The sequence below is a fragment of the Sebastes fasciatus genome, chromosome 12 (assembly GCF_043250625.1).
Source record: "Sebastes fasciatus isolate fSebFas1 chromosome 12, fSebFas1.pri, whole genome shotgun sequence".
Taxonomy (NCBI): domain Eukaryota; kingdom Metazoa; phylum Chordata; class Actinopteri; order Perciformes; family Sebastidae; genus Sebastes; species Sebastes fasciatus.
Window position 1 is genome coordinate 24676286 of NC_133806.1, and position 27495 is coordinate 24703780.

General features: G+C 42.2%; 2 protein-coding genes across 12 annotated transcripts in view; one reads left to right on the forward strand and one right to left on the reverse strand.

Moving 5' to 3' along the window:
• Nucleotides 1-507: 507 nt before the first annotated feature.
• On the forward strand, nt 508-20905 carry pik3r4 (phosphoinositide-3-kinase, regulatory subunit 4). Of its 2 annotated transcripts, none has more exons than XM_074654288.1 (21): nt 508-831; nt 1789-2527; nt 3018-3151; nt 3792-4005; nt 4082-4480; nt 5682-5816; nt 5897-6118; nt 7665-7838; nt 8257-8402; nt 9000-9203; nt 12096-12297; nt 13605-13699; nt 15136-15358; nt 15610-15775; nt 16412-16576; nt 16657-16868; nt 17366-17497; nt 17622-17722; nt 17861-17949; nt 18799-18919; nt 19694-20905. In XM_074654288.1, exons 2-21 carry the CDS (start codon nt 1810-1812, stop codon nt 19862-19864), a joined length of 4023 nt encoding a protein of 1340 aa, XP_074510389.1. In that variant the 5' UTR covers nt 508-831; nt 1789-1809; the 3' UTR covers nt 19865-20905. The 2 variants fall into 2 exon arrangements, with proteins under 2 accessions (XP_074510389.1, XP_074510390.1); XM_074654289.1 differs by lacking the exon at nt 508-831 and adding an exon at nt 964-984.
• Nucleotides 20906-22056: 1151 nt separating this feature from the next.
• Nucleotides 22057-27495, reverse strand: part of col6a4a (collagen, type VI, alpha 4a) — a 70802-nt gene continuing 65363 nt past the window's right edge. For 2 of the 10 annotated variants that reach the window (XM_074654285.1, XM_074654277.1), the window contains 4 exons: nt 27070-27248; nt 24537-24707; nt 23955-24002; nt 22057-23260 (listed from right to left, as the gene is read on the reverse strand). In XM_074654285.1, the coding sequence (XP_074510386.1) occupies nt 23085-23260; nt 23955-24002; nt 24537-24707; nt 27070-27248 (574 nt within the window). In that variant the 3' untranslated portion in view covers nt 22057-23084. The remainder of the gene's footprint in view (nt 23261-23954; nt 24003-24536; nt 24708-27069; nt 27249-27495) is intronic. The other 8 variants (XR_012596298.1, XR_012596300.1, XM_074654278.1 and 5 more) reach the window with 8 other exon arrangements.

Sequence of the window (27495 nt, forward strand, 5' to 3'; positions counted from 1 at the left end):
CTCTCACAAGAGAAAATATTGTGTTTGGTATTAACATGTAGGACATTAAGAGTGACTTGATATTGAACACACAACATACTGCTGGCAATTTTTTTCATCCATGCATCCAAATGGAGGAAAATGAAACCCCTATTTTCTGTTTTCAAAAGGGACGTTGTGGACAATCATCTTAGTGCTTTAAGACTAATGAAAGGACAACATGCAAAGTGTCTGAACATATATGATGATGACCCTAAAGCTACTATGGAAGAGTGCAGTCTTATTATTATTTATTTATTTATCTATTTATTCTTTTTTGTTCTTTGAATTATTTTCTACCCCCTCTTTTATTTTTGTTATTATATATTTTTTTTATAATTTAAGTAATCTTTCCTATCCAATTGTGCCTTGTATTTTTTGAGTTTAGATTACAATGCCTTCATGTTTGTAAATTAATTATCTTCAATAAAAAATAAAAAAAAAAAATTAAAATAAATAAAACGTCTCCGTTTCCGGTCTGACCCGGAACCACAACAACAGCTGTAAACAGCTACAACATGCTAGCTGAGTGATTCAGGCTGCTGCTGATTTCACGGTTGTTATTCACGGTTACGGTCTGTTTACAGCAGCGGGGCGTTTCACCGGCGGCGGGGCGGAACGACAGCTGGACGTCTGTCGGAGCTACCGGACCGACAGACGACATGAAGACGGTTACTGCGCGGTCAGGCTACAGTTTGTTACCGTTTGTTACCGTTTAGCATCTGTTAGCATCCGTTAGCATCACCACTCTAACCGTCCACTGCTCGCTGCTAGCCTGCTGAACATCAACACGGGTCCTGTCAACAGCTGCTGGTAATAACAATGATAATAATGATGATTATAACCGCTGCTGGTCACTTTACATGTCGGGTTGAACTGGTAACTTGACCTGTATAGTTACAGCACGTTTACACCGTTTCTAACGGGACATTGATGGTTTGTGTTTAACGGAAACAGTTATTAACGGTGAGCTAGCATGCTACATTAGCATTATCAAAGAGCTGAGCTCAATCACATGACTCTGGTTTACTCCCAAGATGTGTTAATACTGAGTGCTTTACACTGTGGAGTAGTACTTTTACCTTAAATTAGTATTTTCACAGTGTGGAATAAATACTTTTACTGTAACAGAGTATTTCACAGTGTGTTGTTAGTACTTTTACCTTAACAGAGTATTTTTACAGTGTTGTATTAGTACTTTAACTATGACCGAGTATATTTACAGTGAGGTAATAGTACTTTTACATTAACAGAGTATTTTTACAGTGTGGAATAAATACTTTTACTGTAACAGAGTATTTCACAGTGTGTTGTTAGTACTTCTACCATAACAGAGTATTTTTACAGTGTAGTATTAGTACTTTTACCATAAAAGAGTATTTTTACAGTGTGGTATTATTACTTTTACCTTAAAGTATTTTTACAGTGTGAAATAAATACTTTTACCATAACAGTGTATTTTATACTGTGGTATTAGTACTTTTACTCTAACAGACTATTTTTACAGTGTATCTGTAACTACATTAGTAGTAATACTAGTAGTAGTAGTAGTACATAGTAACTACATACAGTATCATGTGATCAGAGCCTGAAGTTGGTTCCAGTAAATCAGAGGAAACAGCAGCAGAACCACAGGAAACCAGCTTTAACTGGTCTGTTAACTGGTTCTGTTAACTGGTCTGTTAACTGGTTCTGTTATCTGGTCTGTTTACTGGTTCTGTTAACTGTTAACTGGTCTGTTTACTGGTCTGTACTCTGACTCTTCCACAGACACCACCGTGTTGCGGCATAATGGGGAACCAGCTGGCGGGGATCGCCCCCTCACAGATCCTGTCTGTGGACAGCTACTTTTCAGACATCCACGACCATGAGTACGATAAGAGTCTGGGCAGCACCCGCTTCTTCAAGGTGGCCCGGGCCAAACACCGCGAGGGCTTAGTGGTGGTCAAAGTGTTCGCCATCCAGGACCCGTCACTGCCGCTGACCAGCTACAAACAGGAGCTGGAGGAGCTGAAGATCCGACTGCACTCCTGCCAGAACTGCCTGCCCTTCCAGAAAACCTCCCTGACTGAGAAGGCGGCCATCTTGTTCCGTCAGTATGTCCGGGACAACTTGTACGACCGCATCAGCACCCGGCCCTTCCTCAATAACGTGGAGAAGCGCTGGCTGGCCTTCCAGATCCTCAACGCCGTCGACCAGGCGCACAAAGCCGGCGTCCGCCACGGCGACATAAAGACAGAGAATGTGATGGTGACCAGCTGGAACTGGGTGCTGCTCACCGACTTCGCCAGCTTCAAGCCCACGTATCTCCCCGAGGACAACCCCGCTGACTTCAACTACTTCTTCGACACGTCCAGGCGGAGGACGTGCTACATTGCTCCAGAGAGGTTCGTGGATGGAAGCATGTTCACCACGGAGAGTGACCAGAACACGCCGCTGGTGGACCTGACCAACAACAACCAGAGGAGCAGAGGGGAGCTCAGACAGGCCATGGACATCTTCTCTGCAGGTAACCACATATCACACTTTAGATCATCACAGATAAAACCATGATCAGCAGGAACTCGACTGATGATCGGACTCCTGATGATCACTTCTACTGCAGCTACACAGAAATGAACTGAATGCTGAGGAAACACCTGAATCATTTTCTACATGTGTAATAAAAGATGCCCATCAGGGCTCCAGACTAACTTTTTACAGTGGTTGCACTGATGTGTATAACTTTTTCATTTAGGAAAACACAGTGCTATCGCCAGATTAGCGACAACTTTGTTCGGCTCATTTTCTGTGTTGCATGACCACTAGATGGCACTCTGAGTCCCAGTGGTTGAGAGAAGCTGACCTACACTACTCTGACAGCAGCTTTAGAGAGGAACATTCATGTTTTCACGCTGACCACGTGTAGTTCTGCTACATGCTTGGTACACGGGAGGGAGACCTTTACTGGTTTCTATTTAAAGGACTAGAACAGTGAGTATCTGTGTTTGTGTTTTCAGGCTGTGTAATAGCGGAGCTCTTCACGGAGGGCGTCCCTCTGTTCGACCTGTCCCAGCTGCTGGCGTATCGTAAAGGACACTTCCAGACGGAGCACGTCCTCAAGAAGATCGAGGACCGGAGCATCCGGGAGCTGGTAATCATCACTGACGGCTGATTTTATTTATACAGCAGATCATCATTATATCCTACAGAGATCTACAGTCTGTTATATCTAATGGAGGCTGGTTTGGTCTGTAATACTGAACATAAACACACACGCAGACATATTTGGGGTTAGGGTTTGGCTATATGGATAAAATGTTATTATTTTATATAATTTATATGTCATTTTATTAGTGCTAATTATAAATTGATCACACATTTTGTATCTGTTCAAAATGTACCTTAAAGGGAGATTTGTCAAGTATTTAATACTCTTAACAGGTACTGCATTTAGCATAAAAAATATTCTCAAATCATAACATGGCAAATTGCAGCCCAACAGGCAACAACAGCTGTCAGTGTGTCAGTGTGCTGACTTGACTATGACTTGCCCCAAACTGCATGTGATTATCATAAAGTGGACATGTCTGTAAAGGGGAGACTCGTGGGTACCCATAGAACTCATTTTCATTCACATAGCTGGAGGTCAGAGGTCAAAGGACCCCTTTGCAAATGGACATGACAATTTTTCCTCGCCAAAATTTAGCGTAATATTTGGAGCGTTATTTAACCTCCTTCATGACAAGTTAGTATGACATGGTTGGTACCAATGAATTCCTTTCCTGTCTCAGGTGGTTCAGATGGTGCAGAGAGAGCCAGAGAGGCGTCTGACAGCAGAGGAGTATCTGAAGCAGCAGAGAGGGAAAGCCTTCCCCGACATCTTCTACACCTTCCTGCAGCCCTACATGGCTCAGTTCGCCAAAGAGACCTTCCAGTCCGCCGATGAGCGAGTCCTTGTCATCCGCAAAGACCTGGACAACATCCTGCACAACCTGCGAGGAGGAGGTGAGAAGAGAAACACCCCGGTGGTTACACAATGATGACCGTTTTTTACTAAAATAACAACCTGTTTCTCCTCCAGGCTCCTCTTCCTCCTTGTCTTTGTCTCCGGACGGCAGCGACATTGTGCTGAGCTCCAGGGAGGAGCAGGGCCTCATGGTGCTAGTGTCCGTCATCTCTTCCTGTCTGCAGACGCTGCACTCCTGCGACTCCAAGCTGGCGGCGTTGGAGCTCATCTTGCACCTGGCTCCGCGGCTCGGCGTCGACATCCTGCTGGACCGCATCACGCCCTACCTGCTGCACTTCTGCAACGACCCCGTGCCTCGCGTACGCGCTCAGGCCGTGCGCACGCTGGCCAAAGTGCTGGCGCTGGTGAAGGAGGTGCCGAGGAACGACGTCAACATCTACCCAGAGTACATTCTGCCTGGCATCGCCCACCTCGCCCAGGACGACGCCACCATCGTCAGGCTGGCATACGCAGGTTGGTGGATTCTAGGGTTCATAATAACATGTTTACTTCAAAAGGAAAAATTCAAAAATAACAACTATATCTGGCTTAAAGCAGCAGCAGTGGGTAGAAATGGAGCAAATCAGATTTAAAAAAAAAGTTATTTTTATAAAATGGTCACTATGTCCTGAAAAAGATTGGGTCCTCCGGGGCTCCTAATGGCATCTGGAAGATTTCACAGATCGGAGGAAAACAACCAATCAGAGCTGATCTAGAGTCTGCTGCCTCTGAGCAGCTGTCAATCACTCACCAATTCCGTCAAACTAGGCAGCGCTGATCAAATATGAATCAATATTCTGTTACTGTAATGTCTATTTCTTTCCTCAAATGTTCTCAGAATCATCTTGTAGTGTACGGTTTAGCTGTAAAATGAGAAAGTTTGTGACCCGGCAGCCATGTTGAGATCTGTTGAGGAAATACCAAGCACCGCCCACCAGCCAGAGCACAGCCAATTGGAATGCTCTCTCTCTGAAATGACCTGTGATCGGTCAAAGTCTCCCGTCACAGGACTAGATTTTCTAAAGCCTGAAAACAGAGCCATGAGGAGGTGCAGATGTCTAGTTTTCTCTCAGAACACTCGAATTACAATATGTTAAAGGTTATTATGGAATTTTTGCTCAATGATGCCAAAAACTGAAGCTCTAAGGGTTTGAAATAAAATGTTTACTCAAAGCAGAACACGGAAATGTAGTTTAAATTAAAAAATAAAACGGTATCAAGCTTAATTCAGAGGAAATAAAAGGCATAAAAATACAACACAAGACTTGTAGAATATTTGAATTTGTCAGAATGGTATTACAGTGCTCTTAAATTCTACTAGAGCTACTGTGGTGCTGAGACCTGGCTAAAAGAGGAAAATCACATAGTTTGGGTTCATGACTGCAACAAAGGAATGCACTAAATGTAAGTTTAAACATAGTTTATTTAGACTTCATCACATAGTTTGTTTACCAGAGAACGCTGACATGTTTATTTTTACACTGTGGTACACTCAGAACACATCTTGGTCACAATTCTTTAAACAACAAATGGAAGGAAATGAATATCAGCTGATTTATCTTTATCACATATTTTAAAACTCTAAATTAAATCCAGACGTTGGCATCTGCCTTTAAAGTTCAGTGGTGTTGTTTTAGGCCTTTTTCTCTCTTCTCGTCTTTATGGTGATGTTTAGAGAATATCGCTCATCTGGCAGAGAGCGCTCTGCGTTTCCTGGAGCTGGTTCAGGAAAACAACGTGAACACGGAGCAGGACGTGTGCGGAGAGGAGACGGAGGAAATACTCCACCCCAACGAAAACTACGACTCAGGTACAGAAACACTCAGAGCTGACTCATTCCTGCTGCTCAGAAGAGTTTATCTGAGTAACAAACCCGCCGTCCGTCTCCAGAGCTGCAGGCGCTGCATGAGATGGTGCAGCAGAAAGTGGTGACGCTGCTGAGCGACTCGGAGAACATCGTCAAACAGTCGCTGATGGAGAACGGCATCACGCGACTCTGCGTCTTCTTCGGCCGGCAGAAAGCTAACGACGTGCTGCTGTCGCACATGATCACCTTCCTCAACGACAAGAACGACTGGCATCTGAGAGGAGCCTTCTTCGACAGCATCGTGGGTAAGAACACATCACATGACATCGTCAGAGTTCACTACATCACATGACATCGTCACAGTTCACTACATCACATGACATCGTCACAGTTCACTACATCACATGACATCGTCAGAGTTCACTACATCACATGACATCGTCAGAGTTCACTACATCACATGACATCGTCAGAGTTCACTACATCACATGACATCGTCACAGTTCACTACATCACATGACATCGTCACAGTTCACTACATCACATGACATCGTCACAGTTCACTACATCACATGACATCGTCAGAGTTCACTACATCACATGACATCGTCAGAGTTCACTACATCACATGACATCGTCACAGTTCACTACATCACATGACATCGTCACAGTTCACTACATCACATGACATCGTCACAGTTCACTACATCACATGACATCGTCAGAGTTCACTACATCACATGACATCGTCAGAGTTCACTACATCACATGACATCGTCACAGTTCACTACATCACATGACATCGTCACAGTTCACTACATCACATGACATCGTCAGGGTTCACTACATCACATGACATCGTCAGAGTTCACTACATCACATGACATCGTCAGAGTTCACTACATCACATGACATCGTCAGATTTCCCTACATCACATGACATAGTCAGAACTTAATACAACACATGACATAAGGCTCATTCGAGATGAACAGGCGGTAGCAGCAGGGGGTGGTGACTAAAAGCTGCGGTCAAGTCGGGCAGTTTCCAGCCGTTTCGAGCAGCTTTCACGGAAATTACAGGAAGTCACAGAAAAAGGTACTTCCTGTTAGATCCGATCTGTAGGCCACTTGTAGTTTTCAGACCACGTTGGGATTTATTTATATTTGTTTGTAAATATATGTGGAAATGTGCGTGTATCTGGTATTGGATTCTATACTTTATTATTTTTATGTCCACCTTGTAAAGCACTTTGTAATGGGCACTCGTTTTGATAAGCGTTATATATAGATAACCTTCATTATTATTATAATAATTATTATCAACCACACAAGATATGTTTAACAGATGAAACCTTCATTGCACAACATGAGACTAATACAATCTAGCGTTAAATATTACAATTACACAGAAAGTTGTGACTTTCTACTGATCAAAGAGCCAATCAGCTCTTTGATCAGGCGCGAGCCAGGCGTTTCACATAATGCCCTGGGTCTTGCAGTCGATAGAGAGCAACTGCGGCGCCTGGCTCTAAAAACTACGGCCGCCTCGATCTCGTGAGGTTATCGTTGCCCACGTGTGCATGACGTCAGAGCAAGTCGGCATCAAGTCGGACACAAATCTAACCGGCATGCATTGCGCGGCGATCGCCAGTGATCGATTCTGCGCAGGCCTGGTTCATCTCGAACGAGCCTATAGTCAGACCTCACTACATCACATGACATAGTCAGAGTTCACTACATCACATGACCACATACCTGCTCAGGTACTCTGTTCACTACCTGCTCAGGTACTAGTAGGTAGACCAGGTGACTGTGTGTTGTTGATGTGGTCTGTGTCTACCTGTCCTGAAGGTGTGGCGGCGTACGTGGGCTGGCAGAGCTCCTCCATCTTGAAGCCCCTCCTCCAGCAGGGTCTCAGTGACACAGAGGAGTTCGTCATCTACAAAGCTCTCAACTCTCTCACCTGTATGTGTCAGCTGGGTCTGCTGCAGAAACCTCATATCTACGAGTTCGTCAGTGACATCGGTAAGACCAGAGAGAACCCCACGGATCGTACCGGGTGTTAGTGAGTGTACTGGTCATGTGACTACTGGTCATGTGATTCGACACTGAAAGAGTATCATGACCTTAAGTACTGACCTTCATGGTTGTTTTTATCCTTTATGAGCTGCTCCAACAATAAAATGACCAGCGTTCACTTTTACACCTGAGACATAATAATAACTTTATTTATACAGAATACTTCAAAACAATAATACAAGTAGATCAAATGCAGAACAGAGGATTTATTATTATTATTATTATTATTATTACTACTACTACTACTACTAATAATAATAATAATAATAATAATGTAAATACTCACACCAACAACCTTCAAAGGTCAGAGTGAGTGATGTCACTAATCTGGACGGTGTGATTTGTCCCATCTGGCTCGCCGTAGCGCCGTTCCTGTGTCACCCCAACCTGTGGATTCGTTACGGGGCGGTGGGCTTCATCACCGTCATCGCTCAGCACCTCAACGTGGCCGACGTCTACTGTAAACTGATGCCCCACCTCAACCCCTTCATCACCCAGCCCATCATCCAGGTGAGTCTTCCTCCTCCTCCTCATCACCTGTCCTCCCTCCTCACCTGTCATCTTAACCTGCCCTCATCACCTGTCCTCCCTCCTCACCTGTCGTCCTCACCTGCCCTCCTCACCTGTCCTCCTCCTCCTCACCTCTCCTTCTCACCTGCCCTCCTCAACTGTCGTCCTCACCTGCCCTCATCACCTGCCCTCCCTCCTCACCTGTCATCCTCACCTGCCCTCATCACCTGTCCTCCCTCCTCACCTGTCATCCTCACCTGCCCTCATCACCTGTGCTCCCTCCTCACCTATCGTCCACATGCCCTCCTCACCTGTCCCCCCCCCCCACCTCTCCTCCTCACCTGCCCACCTTACCTGTCCTCCTCCTCACCTGTCGTCCTCACCTGTCTCTTTCCCTCCTCCTCACCTGTCCTCCTCCTCACCTCTCCTCCTCCTCACCTGTCGTCCTCACCTGTCGTCCTCACCTGTCGTCCTCACCTGTCTCTCTCCCTCCTCCTTACCTGCCCTCCTCACCTGTCTTCCTCACCTGTCCTCACCTGTCTCTCTCCCTCCTCCTCACCTGTCCACCTCACCTGTCCTCTCACCTGTCATCCTCAGATCGATAAGGAGCTGGTCCTGCTCAGTGTGCTGAAGGAGCCGGTCAGTCGCTCCATCTTCGACTACGCTCTGCGCTCCAAAGACATCGCCAGCCTCTTCCGTCACCTGCTGCTTCGCCAGAAGAAGCGAGCGGGATCAATCCCAGAATGCCCCACTCCTGACGACCCGGCCATCGCTCAGCTGCTCAAGAAGTTGCTCTCACAGGTCAGAACTTACAATGAGTCCTTCACATCTACACAGGGGAGCAGAGAGAGGAAACAACAACTGCTGCTGCCGCCTTTTTGGACTGAAACGCTTCTTATATTTATAATATTTTATTGTTCAACACAGGAGATTTAGGTTGAACATGACAATAGAATAGAAATAATTTAGTTTTGCTTTTGTACGTCTCTTTGTATGCGGACGTTTTACTGGCGTCTGGTAGTCTCTTTCAGTCCAAAGGCGGAAGCGTAGCTCTGCTGCTGGGCCCTGATGTTGACATGGTACCAACTATTGACTTTCACTTCTTGGTGATATGTTGTTTGGGGTCCCCTTCATGGTTTTCTCCCCCATGTTTCTCCTCTGTGTTTCTCCTCCATGTCCCTCCTCCATGTCCCTCCTCCATGTCCCTCCTCCATGTCCCTCCTCCATGTCCCTCCTCCATGTCGTTCCTCAATGTCGCTCCTCCATGTTGACCACTGAATGAACAAAGCATTCACACACTCACATCTGAGCAACAATCTTTTTAATAAGCAGCCTCCTTTAATGCTAAACAAGCTTATTATTATCTGAGAAAGTTGAGGAACAAGAGTGATTTTTACCAAAGAAGTTCAGCAGAATGTGTTTCCCAACCTGATTTATATTCAGTTAGCTGGTTTTGGGTGATTTTGAGGTCCCTGAAGTTGAGGAGAAGCCAGCCGTGCTGAGAAACTGGTTGGATTTGTTCTTATGTCTGAAGGTTGTGTTTGTGTAATCAGTGAAGTGACTGATGGACCCGCCGGGTTGCTGGCAGTCTGTTTATCACCTCTTCTCAGCTGCTGACGGATACAGATCTGCACTAAAGATAATTATCAGAGTATAATAATAATCAGTTTTCACTTCCACAGTTTAATCAGCAGCAAAGAAAAGAGAAAATGTGTGTGATGTTTAACCAAAATCATGTTTTAACCTTTAGAATGAAAAAATAACGGCATTTATACCAAATTCTTTTTCTTTTTTTTAAAAATGACCTGAGTGTTACTGGCTGATGACGGGTCAAGAAAAACAACCAGAATAACACATTTCCTGTTTAGCTAACTTTCAAATTAAGTTTCAGTTGGACGTCAAAAGGTGCTCCCATCAGGATCTCTGGCACATGTATCTGCTGATCACAGCGTCTATTTGAATCAACAAGCCATTCAGCTCCTCTGCTCGTCTCTATTTAGACACAACTGACATGTATATGTAATAAGTACGTGGTTTAAAAGACACCGTAACAAACAGCCGGAACACCACAGAGGGACTGGATCCTATTTGTGCCCTCAGTGAAGATCAGAGGTGGTTTTAAACCAGAGGGGGTGGGGGGGGGCAGTGAACCACAGTTTATTCCTGTTGTTAGTAAAGTTGTCATGCACAGATTTCCAGTGAAGTTGTGCCACAGATTTCCCACGCTGCGCTGAAATAGTTCCATCTGGTGTTATGAAAGGTTGGCAGTGGGGGGGGGGGGGTCTGTCTGGGACGGTGTTGTTGTTGTTAAGTGCGTGCAGGGTGCCTCCATGTTTTTCTGATTAATCCTGTTGGTCATCAGTTTACAACCACAACAGCAAACGGCATCTGCAGCGCTCAATTCTTTAATTAAATTTGAATAAATAACGTCTCAAATCCACCGATTTCTTCCAAATGTTTAAACCTCAAACTGTGTCAAGTTTTAGTCCTCAGGACTTCCTGGGTTGTATTTCATTGTCTCACATGTTCCTAAAACAGGCTTTATATTTGTTGTACCGACTTGAGGTTGTGTCTAGATGGTACCCTACAGTTTCTGAAACTCTGGTTTCTCTGGTTCTGGTTAAGGTCTGATTAGATGACCACTAATAGTTAAGGTTAGGCAATGACCTCTAATGGTTGAGGTCCTTCCTCCTGTCCTCCTGTCCTCCTGTCCTCCTGTCCTCCTGTCCTCCTGTCCTCTGTCCTCCATCAGTGTCAGTCCTTCCTCCTGATGTGATTGGCTGTCTGCAGGTAGCGCTGGTAAAAGGAGGATGAGCTGCTTTGTCTCAGTTTAATGTAATATAATTAAGATACTCGTTCTTGGTTTTTGGCCATTGCCTTCTTGGTTTCAGTGTTGTACATGAGTTGCCACAGCAGTGATAGCCTACCTCAATGACAACCTGGATTCGCCTATATCCTGGCCTTTACCATTAGCAGAAACAAAGAGGTTTTCAACAGCTGAGAGGGTGAAGCTGAGGAGGAGAGCTCCAAACCAAAGCGTTATCTCTGGTTCAACATTACAGATAAATGTTAAAAACACACGGACGCTGACTCAGACTCCCACATGAGGGTCCAGGACTCTGGAGGACCATAACGACTTCTTCAGAATTAAACCTCGAGGCCAGAACGTTTCTTTAGAAACGATTTGTAAAGTGATTCCAGATCTCACAGGAGAAGGGGGGTCGCAGTTTTAGTAAAAGCTCCATCTGGAGAGCAGAGCGCCTCACAGGCAGCCACATTCACTGAAGTTCTGAGGAAAAACCACATTCTGTGAAACATTATACAGCCACACAAACAGCCTTCACAGCCTTATTCACAGATTCACTCCGTCTACACAGATGAGACAAAGTCTGCACTCAAGGATTCTCCATGTGTAACATACCTGCCAACCCGTGAATCCACATGTGGTGCTGTAGTGCGTGTTATTGTCACAGGATGATGTGTGAAATAAACTACAGTGTGATGATGATGGTGGTGATGAAGGAGCACAGTGAGGCTCACTGATATCAGGACACATTCACTGCTGGTTGAGTCTGAACATGAATGTTTATATATGGTTGAAGTTAAAGAGAAGAAGAAGACGTCTGATCCTCTCTGGTTATCTTCTGTCCTGTTTCCTGATCCTACCTCTGATCTCTGGTTATGTTGTGTCAGGGGATGACCGAGGCCGAGGAGGACAAGCTGCTGGCGCTCAAAGACTTCATGCTGAAATCCAACAAGGCCAAAGCCAACATGGGCGAGCAGAGTCACCTGGGGGAGGCTGCTCAGACCGGCGTCATCGACCTGGCCACGCTCGGCATCACCGGCCGCCAAGTGGACCTGGTTAAACCCAAAGCTGAGCCCGAGGACAAGAGAGGTAATCCACATCCTGATTGGCACTATAACACACTTCATGTCTGCACGGCGTTGTCTCTTCTTCAGATTTCTGTTTCATGTTTAAATGTTTTTTTGTATTTATTTCCCAGAGTGCATTGCTGCAGCATCTGGTGTTTAGTATCATGTGATTTTAGTTTGAAGCTGCACGCTAGCTTTGAAAGTACCAAACTGTTCGTGAAATTAAAAATGCCTTCCTCCATGTTGTTACCTCATGTCGCTGCTTCCTGATCGGCTGTCTCATCGGACGCCCAAATCCTGTCAACAAACTTACTTCAGTCATTCTCAGAGCTGTGATTGTTTTCTGTTGAATTATCATGAGCCCCTACGTCCAGACAGATGTGACAAATGCTGGGTCGACCCGGTCAGCCTCCTCCTGTCATCTTAAGTTTCATATTCAGGTTTATAGAAGAAAAGTCTGATTTCAGAGCTGTTTCATGGAGCCTTTAATGTCTAACATTTCTCTTGAATTTAAACTGGCCGCAAATACCAGAGTCAACGTAGAGGAGCAGTCTGCAACCTCTCCACTAGATGCACTAAATCCTCCACACTGCTCCTTTAATGGTCTGTTGATAACAGTGATAACATCCAGCCTCTAGATGTCTCCTTCCTCCGTTCCATCACATTCACTTCACAACTAGTGGTTGCCAGTTTGTTGGACAACCTGCTTATTTTATGATGGAGTTGAGACAGACTCAGTCAGATTGTCATGTTGAGTGATGAATCTTTCTGGTAGAGTAATGAAGTCATCATTAGCTGGAGAGTTAGTCCTGAGGATGGCGCTAGAGAAAAGGACATGTGGTCATATTAACCTAACGGGTTGAATGAGATCCGAGGTTGTTAGTGAGCTGCAGTTAAAGTCCAGACTAACCCAGAGCTGGTTATTAAAGCTTCTGTCTGGGTGTGAATCCAGCTGTGTGCATCAGGATGAGCAGATCACGACCAGCTCTGTGCTCCAGATGTTTTTCTCTGTAAGTCAGCAGAGTGAATTACAGCCTGGGGGAGACGTTCCTTTCTAATCTCCACCATTAATCATTTTCTCTTTGTGCTCTCTGAACATCTGACAGTCCTCCGGTTCACTCTACTCTCATCACAGTCTTCTAAAATATCAACTTACAGTTGTTTTATTCACTCAATCTGTTCCTAAATGAAGACTCTTGACCCAGAGCTGGAGTCCAGCAGTGTAATCAGAACCGGATGTGGAAGTGTCAACATCTGCCGATCACGTGATAAGAAACGTGTCCTCAACATCCTGTCCTGATGTACCTGTTGTGTTTGTTTGTCCTGCAGCGAGGAAGCACACGAAGCAGGACTCCACCATGAACGAGGAGTGGAAGAGCATGTTCGGGTCTCAGGAGCCGCCGTCGGCCCAGCAGCCCGCCACGGTAACGCCATCACGTACTGTTGCTGTACGGCCACGGGCACATTCACATCAACACCACAACACTGTATAGGAACCATCACCAAGAAGTGGTATACTGATACTGATAATGTAACTTTCGTTAGTAGTTATTGTAGTGTTAGCAAACAATGACATTATAATTAATGTTTAATAATTATTAGTAATGCTATAATTTATGTTATTTTAACAGGTTATTGTTGTTGCACAAACTAATGATAAAATAATGTAAAATACAGCGTTACTAATAATTAGTAAACAAACATTATTAATTATCATTAATCAACCATCAATTAAGCATTTATTAATATTGGTTATTATAAAGCTGGTAAAAGACTAGTAAAATAAATGTATAAAACGTAACAGAGCTCACAGTCTAGGTTTTATAGACCGTTTTAATGGGTTGTTGTAGCCGCTCCACATTTATTTGTTTTTATTTAACCAGGGAAGTCAATTAAGAACAAATTCTTATTGGCAATGACAGCCTGGAAAAAGGCAAAGCCTCTTGAGGGGGGAAAAAGAAATATCAAAAGTTGAAAGGACAGTATTGGCATACGTGACGAGCGTTACATACGGCGAAAAACGTTACATACGCCGAAAAGCATTACGTACGACGACAAGCGTTGCGTTCAACGAAAAGCGTTACCCACGATGACAAGTATTACACGCGACGACAAGTGTTACATACTGTACGTGTCAAGCGTTACATAAAAGAAATGCAGACAGGCACACAATCACAACAAGCTTTACATTTAACAAGTACTACATCAAAAATATGCATACTAGTACTCAAGCATTGGTCAGTAGCAGACAAACAACATCAGGAAATACAACAACAACATTGACTATTCAATCAACAAGACAAAGGCGACATGAGGCGACGTAACAGTCGGCCTTCATCGCTGCTAGTTCTCTTATGTCGGCATGGTGTGTCTGGGTCTTTAGTGAATGCTTGACTGGTGTTTATTTAGTTGGCTGAAGGCTCAGACGGTTCATGTAGTTTTTATTTACCGCCACGCTGAACGTCTTCATGTCTCTCTGACCTGGAGTCTGAATCTGAGCCCAGTTTCCTCTCAGAGCCTCTGAATGTGATGAATGATGATTGTTTTATCAGTGAGATCAGGTTTGGTCCTGTGTATCAGCAACATACTGTATAAAAACTAATGTAATTCAGTGAGTGTGTGTTTCTAAACTCAATGTGAAGATTGATCCTTTTCATTTAACAGATAGTGAATAATCTAAATTGATTTCAAAATAAGAAACTTGTGGTGGTTTCTGACTATTGAGATGTTCCTGTTTTTCACATAGAAGCTTTGAGTTGTAAAAGCTGAAACTAGATCAGATCTTTGCAATGAAGCGGAGCCTCTAATGACCTTTGACCATCGTCAGAGTGACTAAAATAAGGAGCTGATGTGTTTGCAGGCCACAGATGGGCCGGCGAGTCAGACCAGGAAGAGCGCCGCGGCCCCGTCTGTGCCCGTGCTGCAGTCGGTGGCGAGTGGCGCCGCCTACCAGCGGCGCATCAACACCTGCAAGGCGGAGCTGCAGCAGCTGGTGCAGCAGAAGAGGGAGCAGTGCAGCGCTGAGCGCATGGCCAAACAGATGATGGAGAGCGCCGAGTGGGAGAGTCGGCCGCCGCCGCCTGGTAACCTACAATACACCTACAACACGCTGATTTATTATAAACTCCTCTTCATGTGTAGAAGGACAGAGTGGAAACAGGACCTTTCTGTTAAAGACAAACAGATCTTCTGTCCATGTTTGTTATTGTTTGTCTTCCGTCTGTTGTATTGAGTCCGATCCCTCCACATGTAATCAGGTTGAACGGGAACTAAACTGTTATTTTACTGGTTCTAGCTGATATTAACCCTCCAGATCTGTACCTGTGTGTTTCAGGGTGGCACCCTAAAGGGCTGCTGGTCGCTCATCTCCACGAACACAAAGCTGCTGTGAACCGCATCAGAGTCTCAGACGAACACTCCATCTTCGCCACGGCGTCCAACGACGGCACCGTTAAAGTGTGGGACAGTCAGAAGATGGAGGGAAAGACCACGACCACCAGGTGAGACCAGTCACCAGAGACCACGGTACTGAACCACTAGAAGACCAGTCACACCTGTCAGTTACAGGAAGTTGTAGGAGGTCACCTGCTGATAACGTCCAGCGGTCAACTTAAGACAGTTTATTATCTGTATTTCTTACACGGCGTTGTTGAATATTCGATTCTGATTGGTTAATCATGGCGTTCTACAGTCTGTTACAGTCTTCATAGCAGACTGTTGCTATGTATAGCAGACTGTTGCTATGTATAGATTCTTTCACAACAATGACCCGCTAGCTGTACATTATCCTGTATGTACGTATTTATGAGCTGTATCAAAGTCCTCATGAGTCTGCTTTAGATATCTAACTATTCATTCAATTATTAATAATAATTTAATGTTTTTGATATCAAAGTATTCAGTCACAGTGGTTTATGGGATGGTTAAATCATTCTGTACACGGACCCTCTGAAACGTTCATGGAGCAAATGAATGAATGAGCGGGAAAACTGAGCGGAGGCGTTCAATAAGAGGACGGTCACTGTTGAGCTCTATGTATATGTGTACATGGATGAATCCAGAATAATGAACCTCACCTGTAGCAGACCTCAGATGTTCTCCTGGACCGGATGTTAACCTGTTGTGTGCTCCTGCAGGTCGGTGTTGACTTATTCTCGTATTGGCGGTCACGTGAAGACGTTGACCTTCTGTCAGGGGTCACATTACTTGGCGGTGGCATCAGATAACGGATCCATCCAGCTGCTGGCAGTCGAAGCCAACAAACCGCCAAAATCCCCCAAAGTGCAGCCGTTCCAGACCAGGTAACTGAGCCCCCCCCCTACAGGTAAACCTCCGTCCTGATGACCACGCGTCTCATCATTGTCTGCGTCCTTCCTCTCAGGTCTCTGGACCTTCAGGAGGACGGCTGTGCGGTTGACATCCACCATTTTAACTCGGGGGCCCAGTCGGTGCTGGCGTACGCTACCGTCAACGGCTCGCTGGTCGGCTGGGACCTTCGCTCCAACTCCAACGCCTGGACGCTGCGCCACGACCTCCGCCTCGGCCTCATCACCTCCTTCACCGTCGACATGCACCAGTGCTGGCTCTGCTTAGGTCTGTGTTACTATCTCTGTGAGGACCAGTTGCAGCTTTAAACCACCATAGTGAGGTCATGTTGACCCGTTCTTTACTTCAAACAACGAGGTTATCATCAGGTTTAGGTCCAAATATGGTCCCACTACATAGTTCAATTTAATGAATGTACCTGTATTCTATACAACACTAAAAAATCCAGTCTAATATAATTAATTGGGATGGTTTGGTAATGTATTATGTCAGTGAGGATCCTGGCAAGTATAGAAAGATAATCCCTACATCAACTGTAATCTGGTGGTTTTACTGAAGTTTCTATAAAACCTTAACGTGGTGGCAGAGTCAAATATGAATTATACATTTAAAACTTGTTATTCTGAAAACATTAAAATGTTCAAACACAGACTGTAGATGAAAACCCGCCTATAATACGACTACAACTGTTTTAGTAAAAATCTGTATTTTTAGGTGAAATTGTGAAAATCCTGCTGCATCCCAACTTCCTGTTTCCTCCACAGGGACCAGCAGCGGCACCATGGCCTGCTGGGATATGCGGTTCCAGCTGCCCATCTCAAACCACTCCCACCCGGCCCGAGCACGAATCAGACGATTGCTGATGCATCCGCTCTACCAATCATCTGTCATCGCAGGTGAGACGAGGAGAATGATGATGTCATATTTACTATAGATTACATCATCTAATATAACTGTAGTTTGAGAGAGATGATCAGAGGATCGTCTGGGTTTGATTGATCACGTCTGTCTGTCTCTCAGCTGTCCAGGGGAATAACGAAGTGTCGATGTGGGACATGGAGACCGGCGATCGGAAATTCACCCTGTGGGCGAGCTCCGCCCCTCCCCTCTCTGAGATGCAGGTAGGTGTTTGTGGCCGTCGCCATCTCGGTTTTTGGCCGTCTCAATCTCGGTTTTTGGCCGTGATCATGATTGTGTTGATCAGTTACACTAAAATCAACCTAAAAGGTGACGATGTCACTGTTGTGTTTGTTTTGCAGCCGTCTCCTCACAGCGTTCATGGGATCTACTGCAGTCCTGCTGACGGGAACCCTCTGCTGCTGACTGCTGGATCGGACATGAGGATCAGGTCTGAAACACATCATCACTGAAGGCTCAGAATTAATATGAAACATCCAGAGAGGCGAATAGACGCAAATTTACACTAGAGATGGGTAATATCACGATATTATATCAATATCGTGATATGACACTAGGTATCATCTTAGGTGTTGGATATGGTAATATGACATACAGTAAGTGTTGTCTTTTCACAGTAAAGTGATTTTTTTCTAGCTGTTCTTTAATTTCCCTTTAATATCTCATTGTGTAAATATTTTGTGAAAGCACAATGATCAAATCTACAAATGGAGGAAAGAAAAGTTGTTGGTATCTATGGAGACAAGCTCATCCTCGTCTCCGGAGCGTTTAGAGTGAATGAACACGAATGATACCGGCGGTTTAACTTGCTTCACTTCACTCTCGGTCTGAACACAGCGTTAGTGATTGTTGTTTCTGTTTGTAGACAGCAGACGGTGATAAAAGTTGACTTATTTTTATTTCTTCAGTCTAATAGGAACCAGAGTCATCCTGCTTCATAAACCTCGGTATTGACATGATGTACAAACAAGTAAAAAGAGCCTCCGTTAGCATCTGTGTTCAGCATGTGACACTAAACTTAATAGCTTAAAATAGCTGCTTGCTGTGGTTCAGATGTGTCAAACAGCATCAACAGATCAGGAGAAAGTTTGTTCAGTGACTGACAGAGTTCAGCCTCCTCCTCCTCTCATTAACCACTGAGGACACACGGTATAAAACCAGATGAAGGCTGAATGATTAGAAGCCCTGACTTTAATCGGACAGCAGATTCATTATCAAGAGAACACTGGGTCATGTGTTTTAAATGACAGTACTAATAGTTGAGTTTTGTGGTGTTCAGGTTCTGGGACCTGGCGTATCCTGAGAGGTCGTACATCGTGGCGGGAGGAGCCAATGACTCGCTGCACTGTCCGTCGGTCCTCTACAGCAGGAAGATCATTGAAGGAACTGAAGTCGTACAGGTGAGCGTCTCAAACCAGCTAACCAACAGTCTGTTAGGCTGCAGGGGAGATGCATGGCCTAAAGAAAAGAAGGTCAACTACTTTTATCAAATATGTAAACATAAATATTAGTGGAATATTGATTTTAGGGGCTGACAATCGATTAATATAGTTAATCACGATTAATCTCACATTTTTTATCTGCTCAAAATGTACCTTAAAGGGAGATTTGTCAAGTATTTAATACCCTTATCAACATGGGAGTGGACAAATATGCTGCTTTATGCAACATATGTATATGTTTATTATTGTAAATCAATTAACAAAACGAAACAATGACAGATATTGTCCAGAAACCCTCACAGGTACTGCATTTAGCATAAAAATATGCTCAAATCATAACATGGCAAACTGCAGCCCAACAGGCAACAACAGCTGTCAGTGTGTCAGTGTGCTGACTTGACTATGACTTGCCCCAAACTGCATGTGATTATCATAAAGTGGGCATGTCTGTAAGGGGAGACTCGTGGGTACCCATAGAACCCATTTTCATTCACATATCTGGAGGTCAGAGGTCAATCTAGTATGACATGGTTGGTTTTGGCCGTCGCCCTCTTGGTTTTGGGCTTTTTAACTTTAAAACTGAGCCCGCTACAACCTCCAAATATTGGTTGCGTTAAAGAAATTAGTGACTTTAAAATACATTTTGTATTAACGATTTATTATGGCGTTAACTCAATATTTAGTGCCTGCAGTTGGTGTGTAGGTGTGTTATTAACCCTTTAATGTCTGCAGGAGATCCACAGTAAACAGAAGAGCGGTGTCGTAGAGGACTCGCCTCGCCGTGGCCCAGAATCCCTCCCTGTGGGACACCATGACATCATCACTGACATCGCCACCTTTCAGACGACACAGGGCTTCATCGTCACCTCGTCCAGAGACGGCATCGTCAAAGTGTGGAAGTGAAGAAGTGAAGACACGCCAACGACACGCCAACACAAACACACAGCTTACAGACAATTGTGTGATTCACATGTATGAGACAGGAAGTGATATCCTCCGTTCGCTCTTTACAATTTGAATTAATTAACTCCTCCTCGTTCCGTTGGCTGCTTCTGATGATCCGTTAAAGTCTCACGGCTTCCCGTTCCTCAATCCGTCATATCTACACAGCATCAACAGATAAAAGAGGTGCACAGAGGAGACGAGAGGGAAATTAAGTCTTTTCATATGGGGAATAAAATAATTCTAGTAAATATAGTAGGGCTGTACTGCTTCAGTCATAACGTTGATATTTGAATGATGCACAGCTGCTTCTTCTTCTCGTCTCTTCATTGTGTTTAAAGCCGGTCTTTGTGCCCAGTGTCAGACAAAGATCAGCCTCCACTAATATTATTAGTATTATACTATTAGTAGAGGAAGATTAATTCATTAGATAGTTAAAATCCAAAATTCAATTGTTTTTTTATATTAAATATTCTGCATCAATCCATATTTGTTGGCATTTAGCCATCAAATTAAATTAAAAGTTCTAATTTGATATTTAGGGTGTTTTCATATTAGGTACGATTGATTCGTACTGTGCCCGAGTACGATTGACAAGAGTACTCGGATCCGGGCCCGGGTCTCTGATTTGAAAGCACCCTAAAAGAAGAATTATGAAGTACCTTTTTTTCATCATCATATAAATGATGAATCTGATTCTGGAGTTGATTCAGCTTTTAGACGTGATGGATATTATTTCTATGAGAGTTTTTTTACGCCCCCTGAAGTCAGTTCATTAGCAGCTGAATGTTTGAGCCAAAAACAACATTTACACCAACACATGCATTTGTCCTCTCTCTCTTTGTGTCTGTACATACGTTATTTTAAAATCTGAGTAATATAAAGGTTGATTTGAAACTTGTACAAAATATAAAATGATGCATTTTGTAGCTGCAGATGAACCATGTGACCTGCATGTCCGTGTTTGTCCATCTGTTGAATAAAATCAGCAGCAAAAAATCACTTCTCCTCACGTTATTGATCGGTTGATTTGATAAGAAATTAACTTATTCAGATAATAATTAGATATTGAATTATCAACTGTAAAATATTTCAGCTTTTTATTTTTATTATTATGTCATTTATATTATTTAAATTGAGACTCAGAGGTAAAAACAAAAATTAAATCTTCAACAGCAGATTATTCTGATTATTGATTCATATGCAAATTAGTTTCTCAATTTATCAATTAGTCTATGAAATGTAAATTAAAAAAATCAATCACATTTACTATTTCTCAGACCACAGTGATATTTTCAGTTAGCTTCCAAAACTTCAACTTATTCAATTCCTGTCATATCTGACCAAAAAGCAGCAAATCAATCAGCTCTAATGGACAGGTTAGTCGTGACGGAGCTGAACCCTCCTGTTGTTTAAAACGAGACTTCATCACATCCTCAACAATGACCTACTATGAACAATACAAAACATTTAGATAACTTCCTCTTTTTTTATGCCCCCCAAAAAAATATTCACATGTTTTTATCTAATGAAATATTCTGATTCAATCCATATTTTTTGGTGTTTAGCCTTTCAAAAACAACATTTTCACTGAGGAACGCACTCACTGACTTATATTCATTAACAGGAACTCTAACGTTTTCTGCCGTCATGCCCATAGACTGGATATAAGAAGTGGACGTAGTCATCGGGATGTTTTGAGGACTACCGTTGTGAAGCTTGTTTTCGGCATTTTGGCCGTTGCCATCTTGGTTTTAACCGTCACCATCTTGGTCCTTGGCTGTCAGCATCTTCGTTTCAGGCTGTCTTCATCTTGGTTCTTGACCGTCGGCATCTTGGTTTTAAGTGTTACCATCTTGATTTTAAGCCGTCACCATCTTGTTTTTTTGCAACCAGAAGTGAAACGAGAAAGTGGACCTAGGTACAACCAAAGGCTGAATAAGACAATTTTAGGCAACCAAAATGTTATAATTAACTTTGATGAAAACACTCTGTGAAAGGGTTAACGTTTTAAGACGAAAAAACTAACAACTCCCACTCCAAAAGTTTTTGTCCAATTTAATTTTGCTTCTAGGAGATGCACTGTGAATAAGGACCAGTCTTATTTTAATGCGAAGATTTGTACATTAGCAGAAATGTAGCCCAACATGGAAGAGGAAGTAGTACTCTGTTTATTTAAATGTGGAAGTGCAAGAAACAACAATCAATGTATAATCTTGATAACGGTAACGTTATCAACCAGCACTGAGTGAAACATAAAGATGAGCACAACTCTGAAAGGAAGACAAAGATGTTTGCTGAAATCTAAAAAGTTATTTTTAAATACTGTAGCTGATGATCATGAAATATCAGTTTCATATCTTACATCATAAAAACTTCAAGAATTAGAGAAAATTGAAATCCTAAGATTACAAGATAATACGGTTTTGCAATTGAACGACTTTAAAATGAATTGACCATCTTTACCTGCAGAGTTCAAACCCCATGAGAGTCAAATCAAACATTTGATTTCTGATCGATTATGGAAGAACTAAACACACTTTAATATTTGTAATCCTTCAAACATTAATTTTGAGTCTCAACAAACATGTATACATCAGCCTCCACCGGCTTCATAAAAATAGCACCTGATGTGAAGAAAAACAAGAAGTGACCTGTAAAGTTTAACAGTCTCCGATGAGCGTCTGTCATGTTTAATCAGCGTCCAACAGTTCAACAGTTTTCTATTGTAAAAAAAATATAAGAGCTCTAAAGGAACGAAACATACATGTTCAAGAGGAAAACCCAAAGACAACAGTTTAAGTGTCCCAGAACAACCTTCGCTGTGACTAAACTTTCGTTGTTGGTGTTTAGCAGTTTTAGTGTCCTAGAACAACCTCCATTATGACTAATGTTTCCTTGTTGGTGTTTAGCAGTTTTAGTGTCCTAGAACAACCTCCGCTATGACCAAACTTTCTCTGTTGGTGTTTAGCAGTTTTAGTGTCCCAGAGCTACCTACCTTGTGACTAAACTTTCTCTGTTGGTCTTTAGCAGTTTAAGTGACTAAAGGGTTTTAAATCATTCGGAAAGTCGCTTTGGTTTTTTTTCCTTGAACATGCGTGCGTGTTTTTTAAGGTTTTGCTGAAACATGTTTGGTGTACAGCAGTGATTTTTTTCTCCATCCGATCCGGAGACATCCTCCTCATCGACTCTTCGTCAGACAGAGGTCCTCACACTCGTCTTGCGTATTGAAGCGGTTTTCGTTGCCACCACAGCCGCCGAACCAGAAGCGAGAACATTCCGTCTGTTCGGTGTCGAAGAACCACATCATGGTGTAGTTCTGGCAGCTTCCCTGGTCTTGGCTGAGGAAGCAGCTGTCTGGATGAAGACGGGGTACAGTGAACATCATTTACTGAGCATCCTGCCTGTCATATCCTCGTGGCTATTCATTTTTCATCCATCAGTTTTAACATGAATTTCTTTCCCTCCAGGCAGCCGTTGGTTTCAGTTCTTTTCTGTGACAATCAGCTTCCAGAGACTTAATACTTACATATTAATTTACTGTGAGGACACTGAAATGTGACGCGTTACCTGCAGCAAGTTTCTGCATGTGTATTTTCATAGAAATAAAAGCTCATCACGGCTGTCACAAATATATTCTTTGTAGTTAATGAGCTAAAACTGTTTTAACATGTCATTATTTGACATGTTTGTTAACATATTGTTATTTATATGATTATTTTCATGAATATTGATTTCTTTGTATTAAGACTACATGGGAACTATGTTAACGTTTCTCTGCTCAAAGATTTAAGTTGAAGTTTTAAGGTGAAATAGCATCGTCCATTTTGAAGATGTGATGGTGTTTAGGTGGACTCATTCCAGCGAGGTAGGTTTCAAGCATATTTACAGTTAGGTGTCTACAGTTTGTGTGTGATGTGAATGTAATTATTCTGTACATTGTTGTGGATTTAATGACGGTGATGTTGACGGAGGTTAAATTAAAAGGAATAAATCCGTCAGTAGCAGAAGAACCGTGGTATCATGATGACCAGTATGGAGCAGTTTTTACCTTTGGAGGCGAAGCTGGCCAGCTCCGGCGTCGGCAGGATGTTTGGATCTGTCAGAGACGACACAGTCAACCACAAGCTTCAGGTATTTATTGATCAACACATCATCAACATCACCGACCAGATAGTTATTCTGTCAAAACGGAATTCAAGATTATCTGCCAAAATCCTGCACTTGTATAATGTGAGGTGAAACGAGTATTGCAGCCTCTAAAGGATTCTAGTTTTAGACTTTAAGTATTGTTACTGTACTTGTGATAGTAATTATTATTATCTATTACTATATATCTAGTACTATTAACCAGTAAATACCGGTTTCTAATTCTTGAGAAACATTCAGTAGTTTAATGCCCAGCATCTTGTTGGTTTCTATTTTCATTAACCTTCCTCCATGTAAAGTGTTATTGTGATGAAGAAAAAGAACGAGCAAGCGGACAAAATATTAAAGTTATAAGACTCGATGAAAAAGACAAGACAGTGTTAATATCAAACATTCAACCTGAGCATCAGTCAGTTAAAACATCTGTATATTAAGCATTCATGCGAGGCGGTCCACAGTTTCAGTTCGTTCACTCAGGACTTACTATGGCCGCCACATGTCCGTAAACATTCATTTTCCGTGTTAAAGCGGTTGGCGTTACCGTCGCAACCGCCATACCAGAAGGGAGAGCATGCACCGAGGTCTTTGTCAAAGAACCACACTCGGACATAGCGGTCACACTGGGAGCCAGTATCAGCATCCAGCTGACACTGGGCTGAAAGCAGAACACACACATTTACTACAAACACTAAGAATAATCCTCCGGGGGCAGCAGCTCTGCAACGCCTTCATTTTATCTTTTAAAGAAATTGTTTGATTTGATCTTAACATTAATATTTGACCTTAAAATGAATGAATTATTATTTATTTTGACAGTCATTAATTCATTTGACAGTCTTTAAGATATAAATGTTAAGAACCGCTGCTCCAGGAGAACACATGCACTCTGATGAGGAATAAATGTAGAAGCGTGAATCATTCCAAACAAACAGGTTTAGACCAATCAGTAATTTATATAACAAAGAAAATGTTAATAAAAGTTTCAATAAAATACAAGTGACACCTAACATAAAGAAGAGATGTGATCTACACTCTGTGCGGTTAAGACAGAAATATAAAGCATGTAAGCATGCAGTAACTAAGAGAGAAAAACATTGCAGGTTTAAGGCATCAAGCTTTTTCATTAGTTGGACTTTTTCCATGCAAATGGCAGGAAACTTGACATTTTAGACCCCATACTGTATGTTGTGAAGTGTTTTGATATTGTGGGGTGTAATGACCACTCCAGGCTCTAGGGGGCGCTAACTGAGCTGAAGACTTTCAGGCCTCTAATCTCATGACAGTTATAGTCAAACCAGTCAACAGGCCATCCATTGGTTACATGATCTCTTATGTATATATAGTATTATATTATCTTATTATATAGTATGTCATCAAAAAAGTCACAAAAAAGTAATGGTATAGTACAGGGGTCAGCAACCTTTACTATTCATAACGTTACGAGAAAAAAAGCCATAATATTATGTGAATAAAGTCATAACTTTACGAGAAAAAAAGAAAATAACACGTAAAATTACTACTTTATAATATTATTTCTTTATTCTCCTTATACTGTGACTTTTTTTCTCTTAAACTTCTGACTTTATTCTCATAATATTACGACTTTTTTCTCGTAAACCTTTGACTTTATTATCATAATATTATTACTTAATTCTCGTAATATTATGACTTTATTCTCGTAATATTATGACTTGATTCTCGTAATATTATGACTTAATTCTCGTAATATTATGACTTTATTCTCGTAATATTATGACTTTATTCTCGTAATATTATGACTTTATTCTCATAATATTATTACTTAATTCTCGTAATATTATGACTTAATTCTCGTAATATTATGACTTTATTCTCGTAATATTATGACTTAATTCTCGTAATATTATGACTTTATTCTCGTAATATTATGACTTTATTCTCGTAATATTATGACTTTATTCTCGTAATATTATGACTTTATTCTCATAATATTATTACTTAATTCTCGTAATATTATGACTTAATTCTCGTAATATTATGACTTAATTCTCGTAATATTATGACTTTATTCTCGTAATATTATGACTTTATTCTCGTAATATTATGACTTAATTCTCGTAATATTATGACTTTATTCTCAAAATCTCAGATTCATTTTTTTTCCTCAATGTGGCCCTAATACTCCGTCGTACCATAAACCTACAACAATGATAAATAAAAATGAAAATGTAAACAAAAAACTTGCATTTTCCATTTTTTATAAATCCACAGGGAGCCACTGGAGAGGAGCTGAAGAGCCGCATGTGGCTCCGGAGCTGCAGGTTGCCAACCCCTGGTATAGTATGTATAGTATGTACTAAAAGTCATAGTATAGTATGTCGAAAAAAGTCGTAAAAAAATCGCAGTAAACTATGTCATAAAAAAGTCCTAGTATATTATGTTGATAAAAGTCATAAGTACAGTAAAAAGTCGTTAGTACAATATGTCGAAAAAATCATAGTACAGTATGTCGAAAAAAAGTCATAGTATAGCATCTTGAAAAAAAGTCATAAAAAAGTCATAGTACAGTATGTCGAAAAAAAAGTTATAAAAAAAGTCATAATATAGTATACTATGTCACATGTCATGTATATTAATGCAGTTTAAAAATTTCTAATACATTTTAAGGGCCTTAATTGTCGCTAAATTGATTTAACAACTTTTAATGTTTTTTCGGATCCTATGGACACCCTGGTATATTAATCTGGTATATTCATTAGACTCTATCTACTTGCCACGTTTTCTCTACTGCCAACAAAGCTGCCAAATGAATGCTTGCTCAGAGTTTATGCTGATGACTGTACTTGTCACAGGACATTAGAGGCCTTTCTTCATGTAAAAATATTTCAGCATGTGTGCGGTTTTTTAGTAAACTAACAGCATCGTTTTGGCTCATTTTATCTGCTGAGTTTTCAGGTCACAAACCGTAGAGCACATGGAGTGGAGTATATATTATTAATGATCTGTGTGACCCAGCTCTGATAAACACAGTTAATGACCGTGTTTGAGTGTGTGTGGGCTACCGTTGGACAGTGAGATGAAACTCTGGCCGTCTCCTCTGGTCAGAGTGTTGATGATGTCCAGCTGGCCTGTCTGAGTCTGTCCTCCCCTCTGCTCCTGAAACCTCTCATCCTCTTCCTCCCCGAATACGTCCTCGTCCACCACTGTCGTCCCCTGACTGGACACACGGATTCACAATCACTGACTCACATTATGTTTATACAGTATATATACACCAATCAGCCATAACATTATGACAGCATGGGCACCCTGACCGGTCTGCGGCTACGCAGACCGGTCAGGGTGCCCATGCTGTCATAATGTTATGGCTGATATCTATCGGAACCAGCATTAACTTTTTTGGCAATTTAAGCTACAGTAGCTCTTCTATCCACCTCATTCTCAGGGGTGTTACTGTAGAAATG

Bases quoted from the DNA above. Each gene is read 5' to 3' on its own strand.
- pik3r4 (XM_074654288.1), top strand. From the start codon at position 1,810: ATGGGGAACCAGCTGGCGGGGATCGCCCCCTCACAGATCCTGTCTGTG. The intron at 9,204-12,095 runs GTCAGAACTTAC...ATGTTGTGTCAG, and splicing joins TCAAGAAGTTGCTCTCACAG to GGGATGACCGAGGCCGAGGA. The intron at 17,723-17,860 runs GTAGGTGTTTGT...TTTGTTTTGCAG, and splicing joins CTCCCCTCTCTGAGATGCAG to CCGTCTCCTCACAGCGTTCA.